This window comes from Colossoma macropomum, unplaced genomic scaffold (assembly GCF_904425465.1).
Source record: "Colossoma macropomum unplaced genomic scaffold, Colossoma_macropomum, whole genome shotgun sequence".
NCBI classification, from domain to species: Eukaryota; Metazoa; Chordata; class Actinopteri; order Characiformes; family Serrasalmidae; genus Colossoma; species Colossoma macropomum.
Window position 1 is genome coordinate 4462287 of NW_023494798.1, and position 22261 is coordinate 4484547.

A 22261-nucleotide genomic window follows, 5' to 3' on the forward strand; every position below is an offset into this window, starting at 1 on the left:
ACTTTGTCCCCAGGCCTTTTAAGGGGTTGCCACCATGACAACAATGCTAATTCCCATTAGCGATTTCCAGTCTTATTTAGCACAAAGCTAACTATGTCGTGCATCCCTTTTTTCCAGTCTGGGGCTGAATCTCAAATGGCTCCCTATTTCCTATGCAGTGCACTACATAGAAAACAGTCAATAATATGTATAAAACAGTCATTTGGGATTCAGCCACATTTAATTGACATTAAAGAAGATATTTAGCTTGATAGCTATCTTTTAATTAGTTAGCTATCATTCTGGATAGATTTTTTTGTTTTGTTTTGTTTTTGCTTTTTGAACCACATTTTATAGTGGGTCTAATATTGACTCATAAACAAATTTGAATGACTGATATGGTGACTTAGATGATATTCTGCAAGTGAAATTAGCATAGCGGTATATTCTGAACTGATATTGTTGATTTTTTTTATTACAGATGCACCAATATAGGAATTCTAGGCTGATGCTGATATGTGATTTTTTTTATATCCGCGGACAATAGCACACAATTTTATGGTGATACATGTTTTCATAAAATGTAGAATTTATGACTATATCTACCTGGATATATAAGTATAACATTTGTTTGTAGGAGGTTTTAAATGCCGTATAGCTAATAAAAAATAATACTAATAAAATACTAATACTAATCAAACTAATAAAATAAAGTCATTTTAGCTCAGTTGCCCAGCATTGCAAGTAAAGCAGGACAATCCCACAATAGCATCGTTTTCAACCAGTCGCGAGTGAAAATGATGTATTTTATTACATGTTTCTGGTGGCATGCCGCTTGCTGTCAATAACAGAAAATGGTTGCTGGATCAGACTTGATATAGCCAATACTCAATCCATTAAAATATGCCTGAATTGGCTGGATCCAGCTGCTTTGGACTCGATTGTGACATCGCTAGTAAAAACTGTTGACTCCTAAGGGTTAACTAAAGAAACAACATTAATTAAGAGGTATGTCTTTAACTTCTCTTTGCCTCAGCTCAACATTTAAGCTTTGTCCTTGATTAAAGCATGTCAGACACTCGTCATTGCCACCAGAGATACCCTCCATCTTTTTGTTGTGTGTTTTGTTCTCTTGATCCTTTCTCAAGCCTCCCTTCCCTTAGACTGAATTGATACAAGGATTTACAGTGATATCCATGTATAGTGTTAGCTTTTTGCACCACTGCCTGCTCCTCTGACCTGAACCACAGGAGCTTTTGGCTGCAACATCTCTGGCACAGCCACGAGAAGTTTGGTCAGACTGTCCTGTCTGTCAGAAGTTATTCTGGTCAAATAATGTCAGAAAATAAACAAGCCAGGACGGAATGACTTTGACAGGGAGGTTTTTATTAGGGTTAGCCTTGTAATCTGGGTTCATCAGCAGACGTTCAGACAGGCTTGCAGTTTTATAGCACCTATAAAGGAGAAATCAAGGTCAGTGAAAAGCAGTTAATCAGTGACAAAATCTGACCGTGATAAAAGACTCCATTTACCATATATGAGCACTTTGTAGTTCTTCAATTACAGACTGTAGTCCATCTGTTTCTCTGTGTTCTTTGTCACCCTGTTCTTCAATGGTCAGGACCCCCACGGCACCACCACAGAGCAGGTACTGTTTGGGTGGTGGATCATTTTCAGTACCTCAGTGACACTGATGTGTTAGTGTGTGTTGCGCTGGAGAGGATCAGACACAGCAGTGCTGCTGGAGTTTTTAAACACTGTTTCCACTCACTGTCCACTCTATTAGACTTGTTGGACCACACTGTAGATGTCGAGTCAGAGGTCGACAGTGCGAACAGTGGTCACTGAACGCTGTCCACAGGATGGTGTTGGCTGGATATTTTTGGTTGGTGGACTATTCTCAGTCCAGCAGTGACACTGAGGTGTTTAAAAACTCCAGCAGCACTGCTGTGACTGATCCACTCAGACCAGCACAACACACACTAACACACTACCACCACGTCAGAGTCACTGCAGTGCTGAGAATGATCCACCACCCAAATGATACCTGTTCTGTGGTGGTCCACTGGGGGTCCTGACCATTGAAGAACAGTGTAAAAGGGGGCTAACAAAGTATGCAGAGAAACAGATGGACTACAGTCTGTAACTGTAGAACTACAAAGTGCACCTATATAGTAAGTGGAGCTGATAAAATGAATGTAGAAACAATGGCTGTTTGGTGTATATCATAAAGAAAATTAGCATTTCAGCTAAATCTACAGGCTGAGAAGGCGACTGGAGTGCACTGGAAGAAAGCCGATAGGCAAAAGTCCCAAAAACATGATAGGCCTCAGTGTTACAGCTGAGAAAAGGAACATGACTTTGATGGATCGGCCATCTAGCTTTTCTCTTCTCCCGCAAAGTGTTGTGATTAGCCTAACAAGAAGCTCATTTGAAATGCACACTGCTTTTGTGGGCCATTGTGCTGGAGGCATGACTTACCATTTAGCATGACCCAGAAACACTGATACAAAGAGAACACATGACACCCCGGTGATGAGACTGACACCTCGTGATGCTTCTTCGTTCTTTTTTTTTTTGGCACTGTACAAAATGCTCTAAAGGCTGTAGGGAGTTGAAGCCGCCGCTGCTAAATAATGTATTTTTTAAATAACAACCCTCCCTGGAGTTTTCCAGCCGTTAATCCAGTTAGCTGTGCAATTTCAGGTTATTATCTCTAATGGAAATTCATTATGTCGGGAGTGACAGAGAGCGGACGAGCCTTCTGTGGTCAACGTTTGGTTGTTGTCTCATTTGCACTCAGACAGCCTAATGAAAGCAAATAGCTTGGCTACCAAAAGCGACCTTAAAAACATAGACGGTCTCTAATGGCGCTCTTCAAGTTACACCTTGTACACTTAGGAACTTTATACAGGTAATTAGGTAAGTAATTAGTAGATACTTAAGTACAATTTTAAAGGATTTATATGTTTCTAAGTATTAAAAATACTTTCCCTTCTACCTTTCTCAGCTCCACTTTAACCCTTTACATTTAGTTCCTTATTATTTTTTTTCTGTTGGTTCAGCTTCTGTTCTGCTTTGCTGCTGCTTAGAGCTTTAGGATTTTATTTTAGACCAAAGGGGTCCAAAAAACAGAAGAATAGAGGCTAGATATCGACACCTTTCCAACTCTGGAATGTTTTGTCTGAGCGGGATTGGTGTGCTTGTATACAGCTTTTTGATCCGATGTATAGTTTTCATAAAATCTTCATTAGTTTACGAAATTTTTCCCATAGGAATGAATGGGGTAAAAATTTGTTTGTCCATCTACTGGCCTTCTGCTAATCTGAAATACTTTATTTTGCATACACTATCTCAGGGCAGGCCTCCTAGCACGAATTTAATGTTGTTCTGACCTGCACTCATCTGTTAGTCTTTTTTTCCTCACCCCTTGTTTTCCCATAGACTCCCAATCATTTTTGCCCCCCACACAAGCCCAATTATTTCTTTGTCCAACAACCAAACTGCACATACTCACTCAAGGCAGGTCTTCAAGCTCTAATTCACAGCTATACCGCACTCCTCTATGTGTCATTTATTCATCCTTCTGTTCCTCCCATAAACACCCATTCACCCATAGGGTGGATGAACATGGATGATAAACTTATGGTAGATCAAAAGATATGCATTCAGTAGAGAATCAACAAGAGAGCTACATACTGCTGTTGTCGGAAGAAAACCTCGTATCTCCATTTTTGTTGTTTTTCAGTTTTTGACATAATCTGAAAATATTATTATTGTATGTAAATTTCAAGATTAATGGACCAAAAGAAATGGGCCAAAATTACTTGGTAAAAATTCTGGTTCCATTGACTTCCATTAAAAGTCAAGTATGTTTTTTCCTTCTCCTGTAAAGTTATAATTTTGGAGATAAAGTTTTCTTCCAACAACAGTGATATACAGCATTTATTAATTTAGGAAATTCCCTGATATATACAGCACTTCCCTAAAACGCAGCCAATACCATATGATGCATGCAAACCTTTCTGTGTTAATCGATAGCCCCTTATATCGAGCCTGGGAGGCCAGGAACACATGAACTTTAGTCTCACTTTGTTTCTGCCACCAGCCACTATAGAAGCTTATGTAAAGAAATGAGTTCAGTAGGGCTGAGTAGGAAGACTGGGTAGTTCAAGCATTGTCCATTAAATGACCCCCTGAGACTAGGTTTTCTGGTAGGTTAGCACTATGCCCTGATCATTGCTGCTTTCAGCATAGCAAACACTGGAGCTTCACCTGGAGATGACTAGTTGTGAAGGACAAGCAGGAGCATTTTTGTACATGTCATTTATGCAGCACTCAATAACTGCACATGTGAGCATGACTGAACTTGCTGTGGTCACACTGGAAATAAGAAGCAGCAGCCGTGCAAAAACAAAAGGGCTCTTGCAAAGCCTGGATCATCAGGTTGTCGCCCCCATCTAGTTACCTTTTTTGTGGTAGGTAGTGAATTGTTTATGATATCACAGCAGGTCACTCAAGGCCTATGAATCACCATGATGGCGGAATACTAATGTCACTGCACGTCATTACTTTAAGGATATTTATGCACATTTTTCCAATTAAGAGAACAATAGCAAGACTATGCACATATTAATAAGAGAACATACCAACACTTCTTTATAAAGCACACCATCTTTAAGCACATTCTAACATGCCAATTTAACTTATGTCGTCTTCACTGGGATATTGTATTGCTTGTAAAGAGCTCTTGTCCTAATAAAGAAATTAAATCGGACAGTTGGTATATAAAGCCGTAAAAAAGCAGCAAACGTAAAAACCCAAACCATCAAGCATTCTAGGCTAAAGCATACTGCCACGGCTGGCATGAATTTTTTTTTTTTTTTCATTTATATCTTACCTCTAAGGGTTCACAGATCACTGCCAACAGGGATGATGCAGCTGCTTTCTTTAGCCAGGGAGGGGGACATTTTATGTTTGGCATTGTAAATGGACATCCTGGACATCTTGCTTTTACAGACCACCCAGACACATCTTTTGAATACCTAGACCAGGGGTATTTAATTAAAATTCAGTAAGGTCCAGTTAGAGAAAATCTCAAGCAAAGGTCCGGAACATCATAATGTCTAACTTGCATCATGATTCAGTGCCATATACTGTAAACTGAAGTAGCCTAGTAGTTATATCAACATCTTATACAGTCAACAACTGAATATCAAATCAAATAAAGTACAATTCAGTCATATTTCAACATTATTTATTGACAGTTTCTCTTTTTAGAGCACAGCATCTGAAATAACTTCCCTCTGACTCACTTTCTTCTCTGACTGCTGTTTCTCGCCTCGTCCCTCCCCTGTGTGTGCGTCACTCACTTGAGTCTCAGTGCTCCTCATAATGCGCAGATCTGATTGGCTGAGTAGCATCACGTGTGATATGTACAACGCATGCGATTGGTCTGTGAGTTTCCGAGGCGCTAAAGTGGCACCGTAAAGGCTAGAAAAGTACAGGACCACCGGGTCAAAATTGAATATTTCTCCATAGTTAAGGATAAATGTGGAGAATGTCAGGATTATGATCAGCTGTAACATAATGAAAAACTTGTTCGTTTTTTTTTAAAGAGCTGTTTAGATTTTGCTCACAGGGCCCCCCTAGTGACCTGGACCCCTGGCACATGCCCATTAAAGCTACTGGAAGGTCTGGGCCTGGTTCCCGCTACTGATCTAAAATGTGCGTCATTGAGCTGTGCTCTCATGCCCTGATCCAGCTCACGTCCCACAGTCTGAAAACCACTGTACTAGGAAGTTCCACTGCTGTTCTAAAGTGAACACAGTACTCCAGGATTTGTTTAACTTGAGTCATTACTTCACTGAAGCTTGGTTAAGTGGTATAAGGCTACTGTACCCATGTGGCACACTCTTAAAACCATAGTTCAAGGGTTCTTTAGTAAAGAAAAAAATTGTATACTTGCGTATAGAACCATGAACACTCAAAGAACTATGTGCATGCTTAGAGTTCTTCGCATTTTTTCAGATTGAGGGAGAATGTATGGTTCTATACAGAACCTTTGTGAAAAGGGTTCTATATAGCCCCTACAAGGGTTCTTCTACTGTTACGATGTCAAACGTGCAACAGTAGAAGGACCCTTTTTAAATGTGCTTGTTTCCAGTGGGCCAGAACGTTACCTTAGTTACAAGGATCACAGATTCTTCTGTGATGTGTCTAAAATGCACCAGGCCTTATGTAACGTCACTCACAGTCGCTGTAGCTGCAGTGTGGGGACAAATGAAAGGGTTAGGATTGACCCCTGGGCCGTGGTTTCAGCTGCTTTACATGACTAAAATGAATGAAGTGCTATAAGCGTGTACAGCATTGGAAAGGCATTATTTCATCAGCTCACACTCTTTGGTCATAGTCAATCACAAAGTTTCCACAGCTGGACATGGTGGGTGCAAACCTCTATTACATAATTATTGTGACATAGCAAGTCAATGTTTTGAGAATACATGTTGTTATTTTGAAATACTAAGTCAATATTTCAAGAAAATAAGCCACTGTTTTGATACAGCAAGTCACTATTTTGATAAAACAAGCTATTATTTTGACAAAGGAACAAAAAGACCATTGGGGATTTCCTTGTCTATCTGCTGGGAATAGGCTTCCGTAGTTATGGACATTGGCAGGGAGGCGATTTGTCCAGGCAGAAGATGAAAAACACTCCAGTATCCGTCCAGCACTACAAGAAAAGCCCCGTGAGTGTGAAAACCCCTTTGGATATTTCTGTGTCCCTGTCTGTCAGCTAAAAATAGCCTTAAAGAAAAGCATTGCTGGATATTTCAATCCCAGCTGGCGTTTGTGTGGAAGCTCACATCAGTTGTTCCACTTCGACCTCTGGTAGTGGACAGACGTCCATCCAGTGTGTCTATGTGAGGGTGTCTGTGAAGTAAAGTACTTTAGGAAAGCACTCACCCACCACTTTGTGTCTCTAACATGCTTGTTAATTTGTTTGGGTACATCTGAGTGCGAATGCACTTTAGCGCCTGTGCTTTTGAGTGTGTATGACTTGGATGATGTCCATGGTATTCGGGGTTGGAGGGGGCGTTTAGCTGGCTGTGATGCATGTTCCTGCTGAAAACTCTTGATATGGAAAACAATTCCTACAGCGCATTCCCACAATCCTCCGGACCAGACGTGATGTCACTGCGAAAGTCCTAGCAGCGGCCCACGGGTCGAAGGTCACAACGTCTGGCACGGGTCCCACTGTATGTAAAAAAAAAAACATGTAAAAAGTGGAAGAGCAGGGAAACAACGAGAGACAGAGAGAGAGAGAGAGAGAGAGAGGTGGAGCGAGGGAGATGGGGGGAGTGAGAGAGAAGGGGGAGGGATGGAGGGAGAGAGAGAGAGAGAGAGAGAGAGAGAGAGAGGGAGGGAAAAATGTCCCAGATTCCCATGGTGTTTATTGGAGAGTGAAACTGAACTAAGCCGATCTAACCAGGAGGAAATGTAAGTGAAAAGACGATAGATAACGAGAGAGGGAGAGCAGGAAAGAGAGAGAGAGGAGAGAGAGATAAAATATGTGACAACTGTCAACTCACAGCAATAGTTTCTGGACTTCTAAGGGTGAAAAACTACAAGTGTTCCTTCATTTTATTTAGTCAAGCTCTCTTTAGCACTCTCAGGGATTCTTTTGGGGTCTTTCGAGTTTTGGAGGCTCACCTTTGGAGTTAACGGCGCTCCAGGCTGAAGTTTGTGCACCAGGGCCCCGTCTGGATTCTGACTTTTGAGTGGGACGAAGCAGCAAGAGATGTACTTGTATAAGGCGACTTGCTCAGACATCCCCAACCCAAAGCCAAAGACAGGACAGAAGCCGGGAGAGAGGGGACAATCCCGCTGTGGCAGGCAAAACTCCGGAGAGAAGGGTTACCCTCCGCTCATGTGCTGGGGCAGCCTGAGGACTAATGCACACCTGGAGCTCAAACGCCTGGAGGAGTTTCTCAACACGCACACACTCTCACTGCAGGACTCAGTACGGGCCAGGACCGGCATGGCTTACAGGTACATGCATTTATACTGTGCACTCCTAGCTGGAATAGGTGATTTGACGATCACTGGATATTGCCAGTAATCAAGAAGTTACCCAACACTAATCCTTGGCAGGTGATATTCTCCCATATTGAGAACGAGAACTAGCTAGGCCTGACTTAATTTTGAACAGCTTGTGGAATAATAATACTTACATGTAATATCAACATGTCTCTTTTTCTGTAACTCTACCAGATAAGAATCCGTACCAAGGATTCTCAAAATAGATCTCTGTGTATTAATACATTATAAGACTGGGGTACCGCAAATTTCCCATTGTCCCTGTTGTGGTGGAAGTGGAAGGTGATATAATTCAAATTTGCAAGAAAATCCTGCTATGATTAGTTGCCAGATGTTGTCTATTCCATACAGTGCAACCATTGCAGATGCAAACAAGTTGATTTGTGGCTGCTGCTTCCCTGATATGAGTCTGGAATAACTCAACCATATATGGTTGCGTATCTTTAATTCCAATTTCTTTTCTTTGCAAGTTGGATCTGTTGGATAGTAAATAACGATCTAAAATGTTTTGTTCTCTTTTGCTCGCAAATTGTGATTTGAGAAACACTAGTTCACAATTGCTGAGCTTTTTGTTCGTCTAATCAAAGCACTATGATGTATTAGAGTGGGAGGTAGAAACAGCTTGTATCCTAAACTCTTGCGGCACATCAATCTTGTCTTCACCCACGCAATGTTTTGTTATTGCTCCCTGGGCATTTGTCTGATCGAGAGGAAGAGGAGGAGGAGGAAGAGAGGAAGATGGCGGTAATGTTCTTGTTTTGGCTAATTACTTCCCTTGTTGTTAAATCCCCCCCTCAAATCCACCACACTTTCCTCGCAACCTCCACAAGAGAATCTCAAATCCCTCAAGTCACAGCAGAGCCCTGTTTGTGCTGACTTTTCGTCGGCCCCGCACGTGGTTGAGTGGTTTTTGCTGCTGGGGGTTTCTCGTCACTGGACTGAATGGCTGCCTGGGCCGTCTGCTTTCCGTCTCCGCCGTATGGTTTATGGTCTTTTAAACTCGTATGTGGGTTAAGCTTCCCGAGGCGCTCACGGGGGGGTGTCTTGCGCCAGGCCCATCGCCATGACAACCCCGCAGAACGGAACAGCTGGATGCTGTCTGCGTTTCCAGGACAGGATCAAGTGCATCAAGTGCCCTGCCTGAGGGCATCTCCGTGGCACTCATTGCTATCGACCCCTAATTTTGGGCTAATTTTGATTAACTTGGCATTTTGGGGTAGCTGCTTGCCTGGTGGTTACAGGGGCTGTGAACTGAGTGGTCAGTGTTTATATCGCAGCCACGGCCTTTTTAGTTGCTGGAGTTTCTGTATGCAAACTTCTGTCAGAGGACCTCATGGGATCACTAAGAATGATCAACACCACAAGTGCTTTAGGATGGTTTAATGAAAGATTTACTATGAGAATGAAATTGTTACTTAAATTGTCATTTTGCTTCCTTTCATGGTCTCTCGTCTCAGTGTCTCTTACTAAATGGCTGCACATTAGAGGAATATGTCTTTAGCAGGTTCCCAAGTAGTATAACTGTCAAAGTGTTCTCCTATCATCGGGAGATCCTTGGGAATCAGAGAAGGCATAGTTGGATTCTGTCTCTGGGCAGTATGGTCCATCGCTCAGCATGATGCTAGCCAATGTGGCTGTCTGTTCGCTGACGTAGTTGGCAGTGAGCATTCTCCTCCAAGCATGTTGAACTCTCCAGCAACATTGCTTACCGGCAGTTCAAAAAGATGCGAAGAAGCACATGCCGGCCTTCTCACTCCTAGCTTGGTAGCATCATGTGTTAGGGGGAGATCTAGCTAGAGGGTGGCCATGACCATCAAAAATCCTAAAATCGAAGCAAAACATTTAAATCATTGGCTTAAACTCTTTTAAAAATAATATAATAATATGAGACTAAACATTAATCAAGTTATTCCTTTGCAATGTTCTCCTTCTTTTTGAGGAATTGGTAAGTCATTTTTTCAGGACAACTCTGATGAAAAAAAGGGGAAAAATGCTTTTTAGCATTTTTTTTTCTTTTCCACACATGCCTTCATACGTACCTAAGAAATTAGCTAAAATAACATTACATGCAATAGCAAAATAAATGCTTGTATTGAGCACTGAAGAGTCCAAGCACCCACTATGTAAAAATAGACCACAATGAGCTTCGCCTGTACTGATCACAGTACTGATAACAGGGGTTAAGCTGCATGGTTTTGGACAGCATGTCTTATACGCTTTGGGGATTGACTGCATTTATATGGATGGTGTTTTTATGTTGTGGTGAAGTTTGAGCAGTGCTTTAGGGAAACTCAACCTACACTAATGCAGTTTGGTTGAAGAGATTGGTAAAGTTACTGTTACAGGGAAAATGTTTTCCTCTGAGGAATCAATTTGTCATCTGGGTCTTACAGAATGAGTAATTTATGTTAATCATTTCTAGTCTTTGATTTCTTCCAAAAAATGTGTTATTAATTAAAGTATAGCACTAAAATATTAAATCAATTTATGCCTTGATGATTCCACTTAATAACATATGACAAAAAAGAAAGGACAGTAAAATAAAAGCATTTAATGGTATTATTATTATTATTATTATTATTACAGTTCTTAGTAGTAGTAGCAGTAGTAGGACATCAATAATAACAATAACAATTTAAATACAAAATCAATAGCACTTAAAGGAACTAACTAATGCTAAATAACCATGCGAGCCTATAGTCAGCATCTTTTTGTCTTTCTGATACACTAACTAATAACTAAGTAAGATTTCTGGGGCAAATTCATATTTCTGCTGTAAAGATACATCTTATTCTCCATCTTACTTATGATCAGTCAACATAGATCAGTGTCACCCAAGTGACCCTTAAACATTTTTAGTGGAATAAATAGCAGTGATCCAGAATTAATTAGAACACAACCATTCAGTAAATGTGACAAGATTAAATATGTTCACATCATTTGACCAGAATGAGAGATGGGGGCCTCTTGCCCTGGGGGGCTTCATCCCCCAAGTTACCATACATACAGTGATATATATGCTTGGTTAAATTACATGTTTTTCTAAGTGAAAATGACACCAAAGGCAACAGGTTTCTGCACATTGTAATGCACAATTGCTGCTTATTTTCTGAATTTAACATATTAAGTAAAAAAAAAAAACAGAAAAAGTGACTTGTGCAAAAGTGATGGCACATTTTCAGCAAATATATAGAAGTTGTGCACTAAAAATAAGCAAAGAAAAAGTCATCTTTAATTGATTCCTTTATATTCACTTAGAAAATCAACAAAACATCAATAGATTTAGGGTTTTTTCAAGCTTTAATTTATTTGTGTTGTATTGTTTTCTTTTGTAGGCCATTTCCAGAAATTTCTTTGTGGATAAATAAAAAATTTAATGCATTAAAATTTGTATGTCAGACTGTATTAAGCTTCTATATTTACTGTAATATCCAGTTTAGTTCAGTATCAAAAATTGGATATATGTTTTTTATTTTTTCTTGCTGAACATTCACCGTCAGAAATAGCTTTTGTCTCCTGGGCGCGTGTTTGTCTGCTTGGCATGGCCCATCCTCCGAGGCCAAAAACAGGAGTGCTCACCCTGGGTCACGCACTCACACTCACAAACACACACACACCACAATGCTGATCCGTTGACGTAATGAGGCCATTTTGGTGGACACACGTTTGTGTCAATGTCACTTTTTATGCTGATCTGAGTCCAGTTTGACCGCATCAGTTAGATTAGCAGCTGATCTCAAATCAGTATAAATGGGAATCTTTGAGTGGAAATGTTCCAGATGGACAGAAATAAGCATGGGGGCAGGAATTCCGCAGAGGTGGACAGTGAGCATATGTCACACAGGACACTAACCTGGGTCTTAATGTCACATTTCCACTGAGCATATGGACGATGTACAGCGCCGCAGGGGGCACATGGCTGGGGACGGAGTGAGTGCTAGGACAAGTGGTGCAAATGTGGAGTGCATTTCAGCGATCGAATCTTCTGTCCTTTGAGGTCACTGTCAAGCGTGAAAGACAGTGTGACCCAACTTAGGCCAGTGATCTGGCGTGCATGAGCATCATATGACCAGAGAGAAACACTCAACTGATCAATGTCCTAAAACACACTAAGCATAATGACCTCATCACCCCGGTGCATCATGGGACATCTACACAAATAACTAGCAGTGACCGAGTGAGTTACACTGTCCTGCAGCTCATTATATATATATAACTCAAAATCTGCACTCAGCTCTGCAGTTCAGGTTTGTTTTAGAATTACCAGAGGATTTTTTAATGCAGATCAAATGCTGTAATGAAATTTGTAAAAGATTCGACTGATTAATGAAAATCGTCTGTAAATAAAGTATATAATTTTCCCAAATTCCTACAGATAGCACAGATGGAAAGGTCACAGCCTGGATGTTCACGTCAGTGTTACACCACAGAACACACTCAATAACAATAACAACACGGAGCACGGTATTTAGCCTGAGGTGAATTGGAATATGACTACTATTTCTGAGGGAGACCCAGGTTCGGACGATTACAGATGACCCTTCATCACACAATTAGACTGTAAAAAGGCTGTCAGACTGTAAAAACTCCACACACTGCAGATTCATACTGGATTAAAATCACTCCACAATTTTTCCGTCAGACTGTAAAACTCCACACACTGCAGATTCATACTGGATTAAAATCGCTCCACAATTATTACTGTCAGACTGTAAAACTCCACACACTGCAGATTCATACTGGATTAAAATCACTCCACAATTTTTCCGTCAGACTGTAAAACTCCACACACTGCAGATTCACACTGGATTAAAATCACTCCACAATTATTACTGTCAGACTGTAAAAACTACACACTGCAGATTCATACTGGATTAAAATCGCTCCACAATTATTACTGTCAGACTGTAAAACTACACACACTACAGATTCATACTGGATTAAAATCGCTCCACAATTATTACTGTCAGACTGTAAAACTACACACACTGCAGATTCATACTGGATTAAAATCGCTCCACAATTATTACTGTCAGACTGTAAAACTCCACACACTGCAGATTCATACTGGATTAAAATCATGGATCTCTAACCTTCAGTTCCTCTCCATATAAAACTAATCCAACTCAAATAGGGCTCAAATTCAACATGAATCTAAAAGCGTAATGCATTTTTCTTCAGTACTGTGACATCTTTCCAAGTAACTCAGAGGTCTCTGAGCTAGCTGAGGTGGGGTATTAGGAGGAAGTAAACACAAATTGTTGGTTAATATTATTGTTCCCCACCCACTGGTGCATGATTACATAATCGGAAATCAGAAGACGTTTTCAAGGCAGGCAAAAGTCACTACATTTAAAAGAATGAACAAAAATCTTTTTAACGATATGATGTAATGACTCGACTTAACCCTCTCGGGTCTGAGGGCATTGACTTGATTTTTTCTTATCTTCTTAAATTGGCCTTTAAAAGCACTTATACATTAAATGATACCCATGGGTCATGTAATGGGTCCTATCGGGACCAATAGGTCAGTCCTTAATGATTTCCTGAGTGTTCATTGGTTTCACACGAAATGACTGGTATAATGACAGATGATATGTATCAATGACAGATGACATGTATCTCAACCCCTCTTCATAGGCTCATAACTCCAGATGTGAGTCATGTATGATCTCACGATAAGATGGAAATAAAAGTGCGACTCTACAGACTCAGGAAATGTTTGAGCCATATTTCTGTGCTGTATTGTCAGACAAATAGAGAAACATGTGTAGAACTATCAAATTTAAGGTCAGTTTGTTGGTCCTAGAGGGTTAACATGAACAGAAATATAAATTAACAAGGTAAAAAAGATCAATTTCGATTTCAGGTTGTCTTTAAGAAGCAATGCACGCCGAACAGATGCACACGTTTCCAGTCCCTGCTGGGTTGGCAAGCGTGGCTGTCATTAGACGAGGCTAATGTTTGGTCGTAAAATCTCCCAGTAGAGCCTTTTAAAGTGTACTGCCACTGCACGTGTAGTACATCATGCTCTTCATGCTGATGAGAGGCTGTTAGGAGCCCTTATAGGGCTAGGGGAAAGCTGATGATTTATCTCTGTTTATCAGCTGATGGAATGCTTTGCCTTTTCCAAAGAGCAAAGCCCAGCGCGTTTCATTATTTTTGTAATCATTTGTTCACTTACAGAGGTGTTCATGTAGCGTTTTATGTTAATGTATTACATTGTAAAATCCCTAGAGCTCATTTGTGTCCAGCTGGACTTACATATTTATATAAATGTTGTATGTGTTAAATCAACACTGGGGATTTGATAGTGTAATTACTGCTGCTGTTGCTGTCAGTATGTTCGCTGTTATGATTGATGATGATGCTTAAGATTGCAGGTTATTACTCTAATTATACGGATGATTCTTAACAAACAATACGTTTGGTCAGCGACTGGGCTGTTTCTAAATTTAGCCGCAGTTACGGTGTGACCTGCAGGGGCAGTGGTGCCAGAGAAGCCTTGGCTACAGTTGCTGATTTGTACTGAGATAGTTTAATGAAGCTCTAGTGTGCAGTGAAGGTGACACATAGAATTTTTATTGCAAATGTACATGTGAGTGCAAGCCAGAAGCTGGACCACTGCAATGGACATGGCAGATGGCTTTAAAAGGTGATTTCCTACACATTTGGCTGTTTGTTCATAAAACTACACTGCAAAAAATGAGTGTAAACATCTTAAAGGGAGTCAATATATCTAATATTTCTCATTATGAGTCTGTTGTAAGAATATTGTGAGAGTATTTAACTTATTTCTACATTGTTTTTCTTGTTTTTAAGCAGTTTTATCTTATAAAAAGGACTTACTCCATTGGCAGATCATTTTACTTGTTTTAAACATTATTTTTTTAATTAAGCAAAATTATCTTCATTATTTTTCTAACAATTTGCTATAATAAAATCACTTAAAACAAGTAAAAATGTACAGAAACAGATGAGATAATCTTATACTATTCTCACAACGGTCTCATAATGAGAAATATTAGATTTATTGACTACACTTAAGATGTTTACACTGGCTAAGATATTATTTTTTGCAGTGTATGCAAGTTGTTTTCATGATAAACTTTGATTTCTACCTATTTTTTCAATCTAAAAGTCTTAGACAATATGCGTAGACACGGTACAGTGAAAGAAAGATCACCTTGTGTCACCCCAGCCCCTCCTCTGCCCTGTGTTTATTTAGCTCTGAGAGTGGGTATCCAGTGCTCCAGCACAAACGGTCACTAATGGGCCAATTGCGTGACGGCGTTTCACAAACGCTTGTTATGCGCCAATCGCTGTTCATTTATTCATCTCGGAAAGCTGATGAATGTTTAACGCAGGATCAGCAGGTGTCCCCATTTAATACTTAATCAGCTGTGCAATCAGAGAGGAGGATCTGGCCAGGGATCCTTGGGACAGTCTGTCATTCCAGGCTGGGCTATCTGGGGTCACCCCTGTCTGGAGTTTGGCAGCTTTCGGTAAACTTCCACTTCAGAAAAAGTACTGCGGGCCTGGTTGTGTAGTCTTTGCAGGAGTGCTGAGATGTGAAGGGTCACTGATTTTTCCCGAATATTCACTCGTCCTCGGAAGGACCAAAGTGTGGCTCAACTGTATCACTGTATCTCAGTCTTCTTACACTATGCACTATATTCTTACTCAAGAATCTGTGGTCTAAAAGTCAAGGACCACAATTTATTTGATTTTAAGCCAAAGTACAAGTCATTCATTTTTTCAGGTGAGACTTCTGAGGAGATTAGATACAAGATAATCCACTAAAATAAGGGGAAAACAGTTTTAAAAACTGTCATTAAAAGACAAAATTGGGCTCCTTACAACCACCTGCAAAAGCTGGTAGACCTCCAAAACTGTCCCCATCAGATAAAGAACTCTTACAGCTTTTATCTTTGAGAGAGAGGAGAAAATCAGGCTCCACTGCTTCAAACCTCAAAAAATCCATCATCCTTCTACTGTGAGAAGACGACTCAAAGCTATGGGTCTGAAAGGATGTGTAGCTGTCAAGACGCCCTTACTAAGAAAAGGAAACAGAGAAAAAAGAACATCAAATCTGGACATCTGAGATGTGGAATGTTTTTTGGGCTCTTTTACTGTCCTGTTGTGGCTCCACAGCAGAATTGGTAAAAATAAAATCATCCTCCTTTACAGTAAAATGAAGCTCTGCTGATCATTCAACACAGTTTAACAATAAATGGTCTTAAACACTGGAGTTAATGTAGCCTATAACTGCTCATTCACCGAAGGTTGGCGCATAAACTGCTGGTCACCATAGCAACGCAGACAAAAATCTCACCTAGCTAGTAGCTAATGAAACAGTAAAGAGAACGATTTAAGATGGACATCATAATTTGAAGACTAATGGACTTATTTGCATTTATAATCACTTCAGCTGGCTTCTCAATATGTTTAATCAGCAATGAGAAACTGTCAAACACTAAAAAGTCATGAAGTCAGCTTCTCATTCGCCGGCTTCTCGTTCAAATTTTCCCGTTCCACCTGAAATGGTGTAGCTGTTACATTCTGGCACCTCAGGCACCATTTAAGGTCGAACGGAAAAATTCAATCAAGAAGCTGGCGAATGAGAAGCGACTTCAGCCTCGTAAAAAGTCAAACGTTAAGAGACATTTTACAAGTAACTATTCTACTTTTGATGAAAAGTTTCCTGCTGGAGATGTGAGAAAAGCAGCTATAGCTGAGTTAAAGTTTGAAGCAGAGCAAAATAAGTCTGCATTTTCATTATACAAGCACATCAGCACATACTGAGACATATTTACAGCCAAGATGGTAAAATAAACATAGAATATTGTGGCTTCCAAGGTGGTTTGATTTTTGTTGAAAGGACAAAGAGGCTCTTCTTTCTGGGCTGCCGAGCCCTGGTCTAAACTCATAAATCCCCACTGTGGTCCCAAATTTTTGTGGGCTTATGTTACCAAAAATGGACATAATTTATTGTTGTATGACCAATTTTAACTGTCCTTATCCCTTAAATTTAAACAGGTTTCCTTACTATGCCTTTAAGACAGCCATATGTAAATTAGCTCAGCTCTGATTGGCAGTGCTGCATTGCACCTCATTCAAAAAGCAGTCCTGATTAAAACACTCCTTTTAGGAGTGAGTGTCTGGGCTAAACTGGTATAAGCCAAAATTGGAGGATATGTGTACTATTTGCACTAAAAATGACCAGTACACTACGCCCTGAGACACAGCTCTAATCCTCTGCACCTGTCTACAAATAACCTTCTAATTATCAATCACGAGTTCTATCAGAAGCGTGCAGAGCAGAGAACACAATACTGTGCGCTGGCTGTCCAGCAGTGGAACTGACCACCCCAGAATAGATCACTGATACTCAGCTATTACACCAGAGCTGCAGTGTTGGCAGGTGTTCATTCTCATCTTGCGCAACATCTGATTTCACTAATGAGCTCGACTCCTTAGCAAAGAATGCGCTAACTGATTGGAATAAATTGGTTTGTGGTCCCCAACTGACCAATCGTGCTGCAGATGAGTGGTTCTCTCTGTGTTTTCCATGCTCTAACTTTCCTTATTCAGCTCGTAACATGCCCTCAGTGACATTAAACTAGGATAGGCATTTTAGTCAGGCTTGATGCTTGTGTGTGTGCGTATTATTTAAAACATATATTTGGAAAATTTGAAAATATATTAAAATTTTTTTTCTGCATTGCTCACCAGGTGGACAACATACAGCATCTAAAACAGTATCATTCAGCAGATTAGTCTTACTAGACTTAGACCTGGACATAAAAATTACAACTTATCACTTACTATTTTAGGCCTAACTGCACAAATGACAGGTAGAAAAATGAGGGGATGCTAATCCAAATGCAGACACAAGTTAAGTTAAACCAAAGATCTCCAAATATAATCCCAGGTGGTTGCTAAATTGTTGCTAGGGCATTGGTATGGCATCACAGGTGTTTGCCAAGGCATTGTTGATATACCCAGGTGGTTGCTGAGATGTTGCTTGGCCATTGCTATGTAATTCCAGGTCATTGCTAAGGTTTTGCTAGGCTAATTGCTACGGTATCCCAGGTGGTTTCCAAGGTGTTGGTAGACCATTGCTAGAGAATTCCAGGTGGTTGCTAAGATTTTGCAAGGCAGTCGCTATGGAATCCTAGGTGGTTGCCAAGGTGTTGGTGAACCATTGCTACGGTATCCCAGGTGTTTTCCAAGGTGTTTGTAGGCCATTGCTATGTGATTGCAGGTGGTTGCTAAGGTGTTGCTAGGCTAATTGCTAAGGTATCCCAGTTGGTTTCCAAGGTGTTGGTAAGCCATTGCTAGAGAATTCCAGGTGGTTGCTAAGATTTTGCTAGGCAGTTGCTATGGAATCCCAGGTGGTTGCCAAGGTGTTGGTGAACCATTGCTATGGTATCCCAGGTGTTTTCCAAGGTGTTTGTAGTCCATTGCTATGGAATTCCATGTTGTTGCTAAGGTTTTGCTAGGCAGTTGCTAAGCAATCCCAGGCAGTTACTAAGGTGTTGCTAGGCCAATTGCTATGGTATCCCAGGTGGTTGCTAAGGTGTTAGAGTATCACAGTGCATGCAGTCATTCCCAAAAAGACATGCAAACTATCCCCTTATTAGTTCTTTGATCCTGCTGAGTTTTGTGGTTCTAGCTTGAAAACTGTGAAATGTGAAAACAGCACAATACAAAAAACGGTACAATAAAATGGTGAAGAGTAAGTTTGCTTGCCAGGCCAATTTAATAAAATACTAAATTCTCTACCAAAGTGCAAGAGCCTTTAGCCAGCTGCAGTAGTCTTTCTGCGTTTCCTTCTTTGGACTAAACAAAAAGGAAACCTAAACAAGGACGACCTCTGGTGGTACATAGAGTTGAGACGTCACATGGTTCATATGGTTTATATCTGATATTGCTTATCAGAAATTCTAATTTACTATTAGATTTTTGATGAATATTTGAAAATTCTGACTTTAAAATGTGCAAAGATGCCATTCAGTGCCACTGCTATAGTTTGGGCCACAATCTTGGCCTCATTTACTTCAACTAGTATCTCAAACTTCATCATCAGTGAGCAGAGGTTTTAAAAAAGCCAAATCCTTCCATTTACACTGATCTTTATTCTGCACTGAGCTTCTACAAATGTTTGATCCACTGAACGTACAATTCTCTAATCAAATATCCCTCTATGTGGTAATATGTGTGTGAAAGAGGGATGAATGAAAGGCAATTACATGCTGAATTTAGCCAAATCCTTATTAGTGTCACTTGTTAAAGCTCCCTGTACTCCCATCTGCCACTCAGCAGAGATGTTATCTATTACGTGATTGTGTGTGCGTGCTAGTGAAACCGTGTTCAGTGTAATCTTGTCTGGGATCTGGGTGTCGTATTGGGTTTTAAACATTATCGATTATCACCTTGAGCCAACAGCATCTCTCTCTACCCACCCCCCCATCATTCTCTTGTTACATAACCATTGTTATCAACCACAGACCAAGAGATCCTCTCTGAAAATACAGTCATTATGTAATTTATTGACAGTTCTGCATGCAGCGTTCTATGTCCCAGGGTCTCTGTGAGCCTCTACAAGCCTTTGTTTCATCTATACACTCGCTTTTCTAGTATTAGTATCTCCTCACATATTTGTATCCACTTTGCAAATGTCAGAGACCAATCTTCACTTTTTTTAGTTTCCAGTCAAAATGGCCGTTTAGAATAAGTTATTTATTTCTTTCAGCATCCATAAAATAAAAAAAGAATAAAAACCAGAGGCCTCAACAAGTTTTCTAGCATTTAGATTGTCCACCTTTTGCCATTTTATCACAATTTCCATTCATTTTGGGACACTTGCTTTCAGTTTTTTGAGAAATCTGCAGGGATATTTTTCACATCTCTAAAGTTCAGGATTAGAAGTTGGTTGCTTATTCACAATCCCAATTACAAATTTAGACAAGTCATAAGGCCTTACTCCACATCTCAAATGTCCAGTTTCCGTGCTCTAGTGCAAATTTTCCTTTAGGAGTGGCTTCTTGAACAGTAGTTCTGGTGCCATTAAATTCTGATCTTTCCCTCTGATAACTTTACCATTAACTGGCCTACATGGGCTTATTTTTGTCATTTAGTCAAGTCAAGTCAGTTTATGTATACAGTGCTTTTTACAACAGGTGTTGTCACAAAGCAGCTTTACAGAAAGATTCCGGGTCCAAGCCCCCATGAGCGTCACCAGTGGCGACAGTGGCAAGGAAAAACTCCCTAACGGCAAGAGGAAGAAACCTTGAGAGGAACCAAGACTCAAAAGGGGAACTCATCCTCCTCTGGTCGACACCGGATATCAAACAGCATTAGAATAAAATATTATAATTCAAAACGGGGAAAAACAGGAGGAGCAATGGGTAATAAGATTGTGGTTAATAATGGATAATAGATAGATAATGGTTAATTAGACAGCAGCAGCAGCAGGAGGGTCAGTTCATGCGGGTGAGACTTGCACAGCTTTGTATAGCGTGAAGCTCCATGGTGGTTGAAACTCTGGTAGTGACTCTAGCAGCCCTGGAGGCTCCCATGTGGTGACACAGGCAAACATTGCTCAGGGCTTCAAATAAAGGGAGAGAGAGCAAGAGAGAGCGAGAGAGAGAGAGAGAGAGAGAGAGAGAGAGAGAGAGAGAAGAATTGATTAACAGGACAGGTCCGTTTATGGAGAGATATTAGAGAGTAATAGTGCAACAACACTCACATAGCGCTGTCGCCTCACAGCAAGAAGGGGCCTGGGTTCGATTCCCGGCCGGGCGACCGGGGTCCTCTCTGTGTGGAGTTTGCCTGTTCTCCCCGTGTCTGTGTGGGTTTCCTCTGGGTACTCTGGTTTCCTCCCACAGTCCAAAGACATGCAGTCAGGCTGATTGGAAATGCTGAATTGCCCCTAGGTGTGAGTAAATGTGTGTGATTGTATATGTATGTATGTCTGTCTGCCCTGCGATGGACTGGCGACCTGTCCAGGGTGTATCCTGCCTTCCGCCCAATGACAGCTGGGATAGGCTCCAGCACCCCACAGCGACCCAGAAGGATAAGCGGTTTAGATGATGTATGTATGTATGTATGTATGTATGTATGTGTGTATGTAGTGCAACAACTGATATTAGCAAAATGTTCAAAAATGTGCAAACAGATCAGTTTTGAGTCTAGTTTAAAATAAAGAGAGTGTGTCTGAGGCCCGGGCAGAGGTTGGGAGATGATTCCACAATTTTGGGGCTACGTAGAAAAATGCTCGACCACCTGCTGTGCTTTTTCTAATTCTAGGAACTGTCAGCAGGCCGTTATTTTGTGAGCGGAGCGTACGTGTGGGTTCATATGCCTGAATTCATTTCATTAATTAATTCAGTCATGAACATGCACCCAATATTCATTTTCACTGCAGTGTTTAATGAAAGAAATGTAACTTCATAGGAAGCTTTTATTTCATCTGCTATGATAATGCTAATAGCTGTTAGTTTAGCACTAAGCTAACAATGTGTTTTGTGGATTTGCGTTTTGTGGAGCTTGTGAAAGCTGTACAACAGGAAAAGCCTAGAGCTCAACCAGTGTGTTCTCTGATCCTGTTTCCTGGTTGCAGATGGAGATGAGGGGAAATGTTTTACTCTAAGAAGTCTCAGAGTCACAGGGTTAGCTGCTCTGAGGGGAGCACTTAGCATTAGCACTTTAGCATCCTCTTTCACTGCAGCAAAATCACACTGAAGCACGGTGGAGCTCCAAAACAAGGCGGTTATCAGCGGATTCATGCACTGAAATTAAACTTAACATTAAATGAGGAGAATTGGCCGATAAAGGTAGCTTTCCTAACACTTCTTCATTCACTTTCTTATACTCTGTCTCTTTTTTCTCTCAGCAGTAGCAGAAAACAATGGGGAACCTTCACACTTCTCAAAGGACATGGACCCCATTTACCCCCCAAACATTTGACATTACAGCCTCAAACACAACAATATTTTAGCGTTACTGATCATATTTTAGTCTGTTTTGTTCACATTTATAACTACTCTTGTGAAAAAGATGGTTCTTCAAGGGTTCTAGTAAAAGAAATGGTTCTACATATACCCATGATTGCTCAAAGAACCATTTACATGATTAAAGGGTTTGTTTCATGGTGAACGTGCTCTTCAGATTGATG

The 22261-nt window shown here is 40.5% G+C and overlaps 1 protein-coding gene across 3 annotated transcripts in view; it reads left to right on the forward strand.

Annotated features, from left to right (window-relative positions):
- kcnab1a (potassium voltage-gated channel, shaker-related subfamily, beta member 1 a) overlaps positions 1-22261 on the forward strand; it is a 259065-nt gene that overhangs the window by 39126 nt on the left and 197678 nt on the right. Inside the window, exon 1 of one of the 3 annotated variants that reach the window (XM_036585426.1) lies at positions 7398-8031. The exons of the other annotated variants lie outside the window; for them this stretch is intronic. Coding sequence (XP_036441319.1) covers positions 7781-8031 — 251 coding nt within the window. The 5' untranslated portion in view covers positions 7398-7780. Of the gene's footprint in view, positions 1-7397; positions 8032-22261 lie in introns of those variants that run through there. 3 annotated transcript variants of the gene reach the window in all.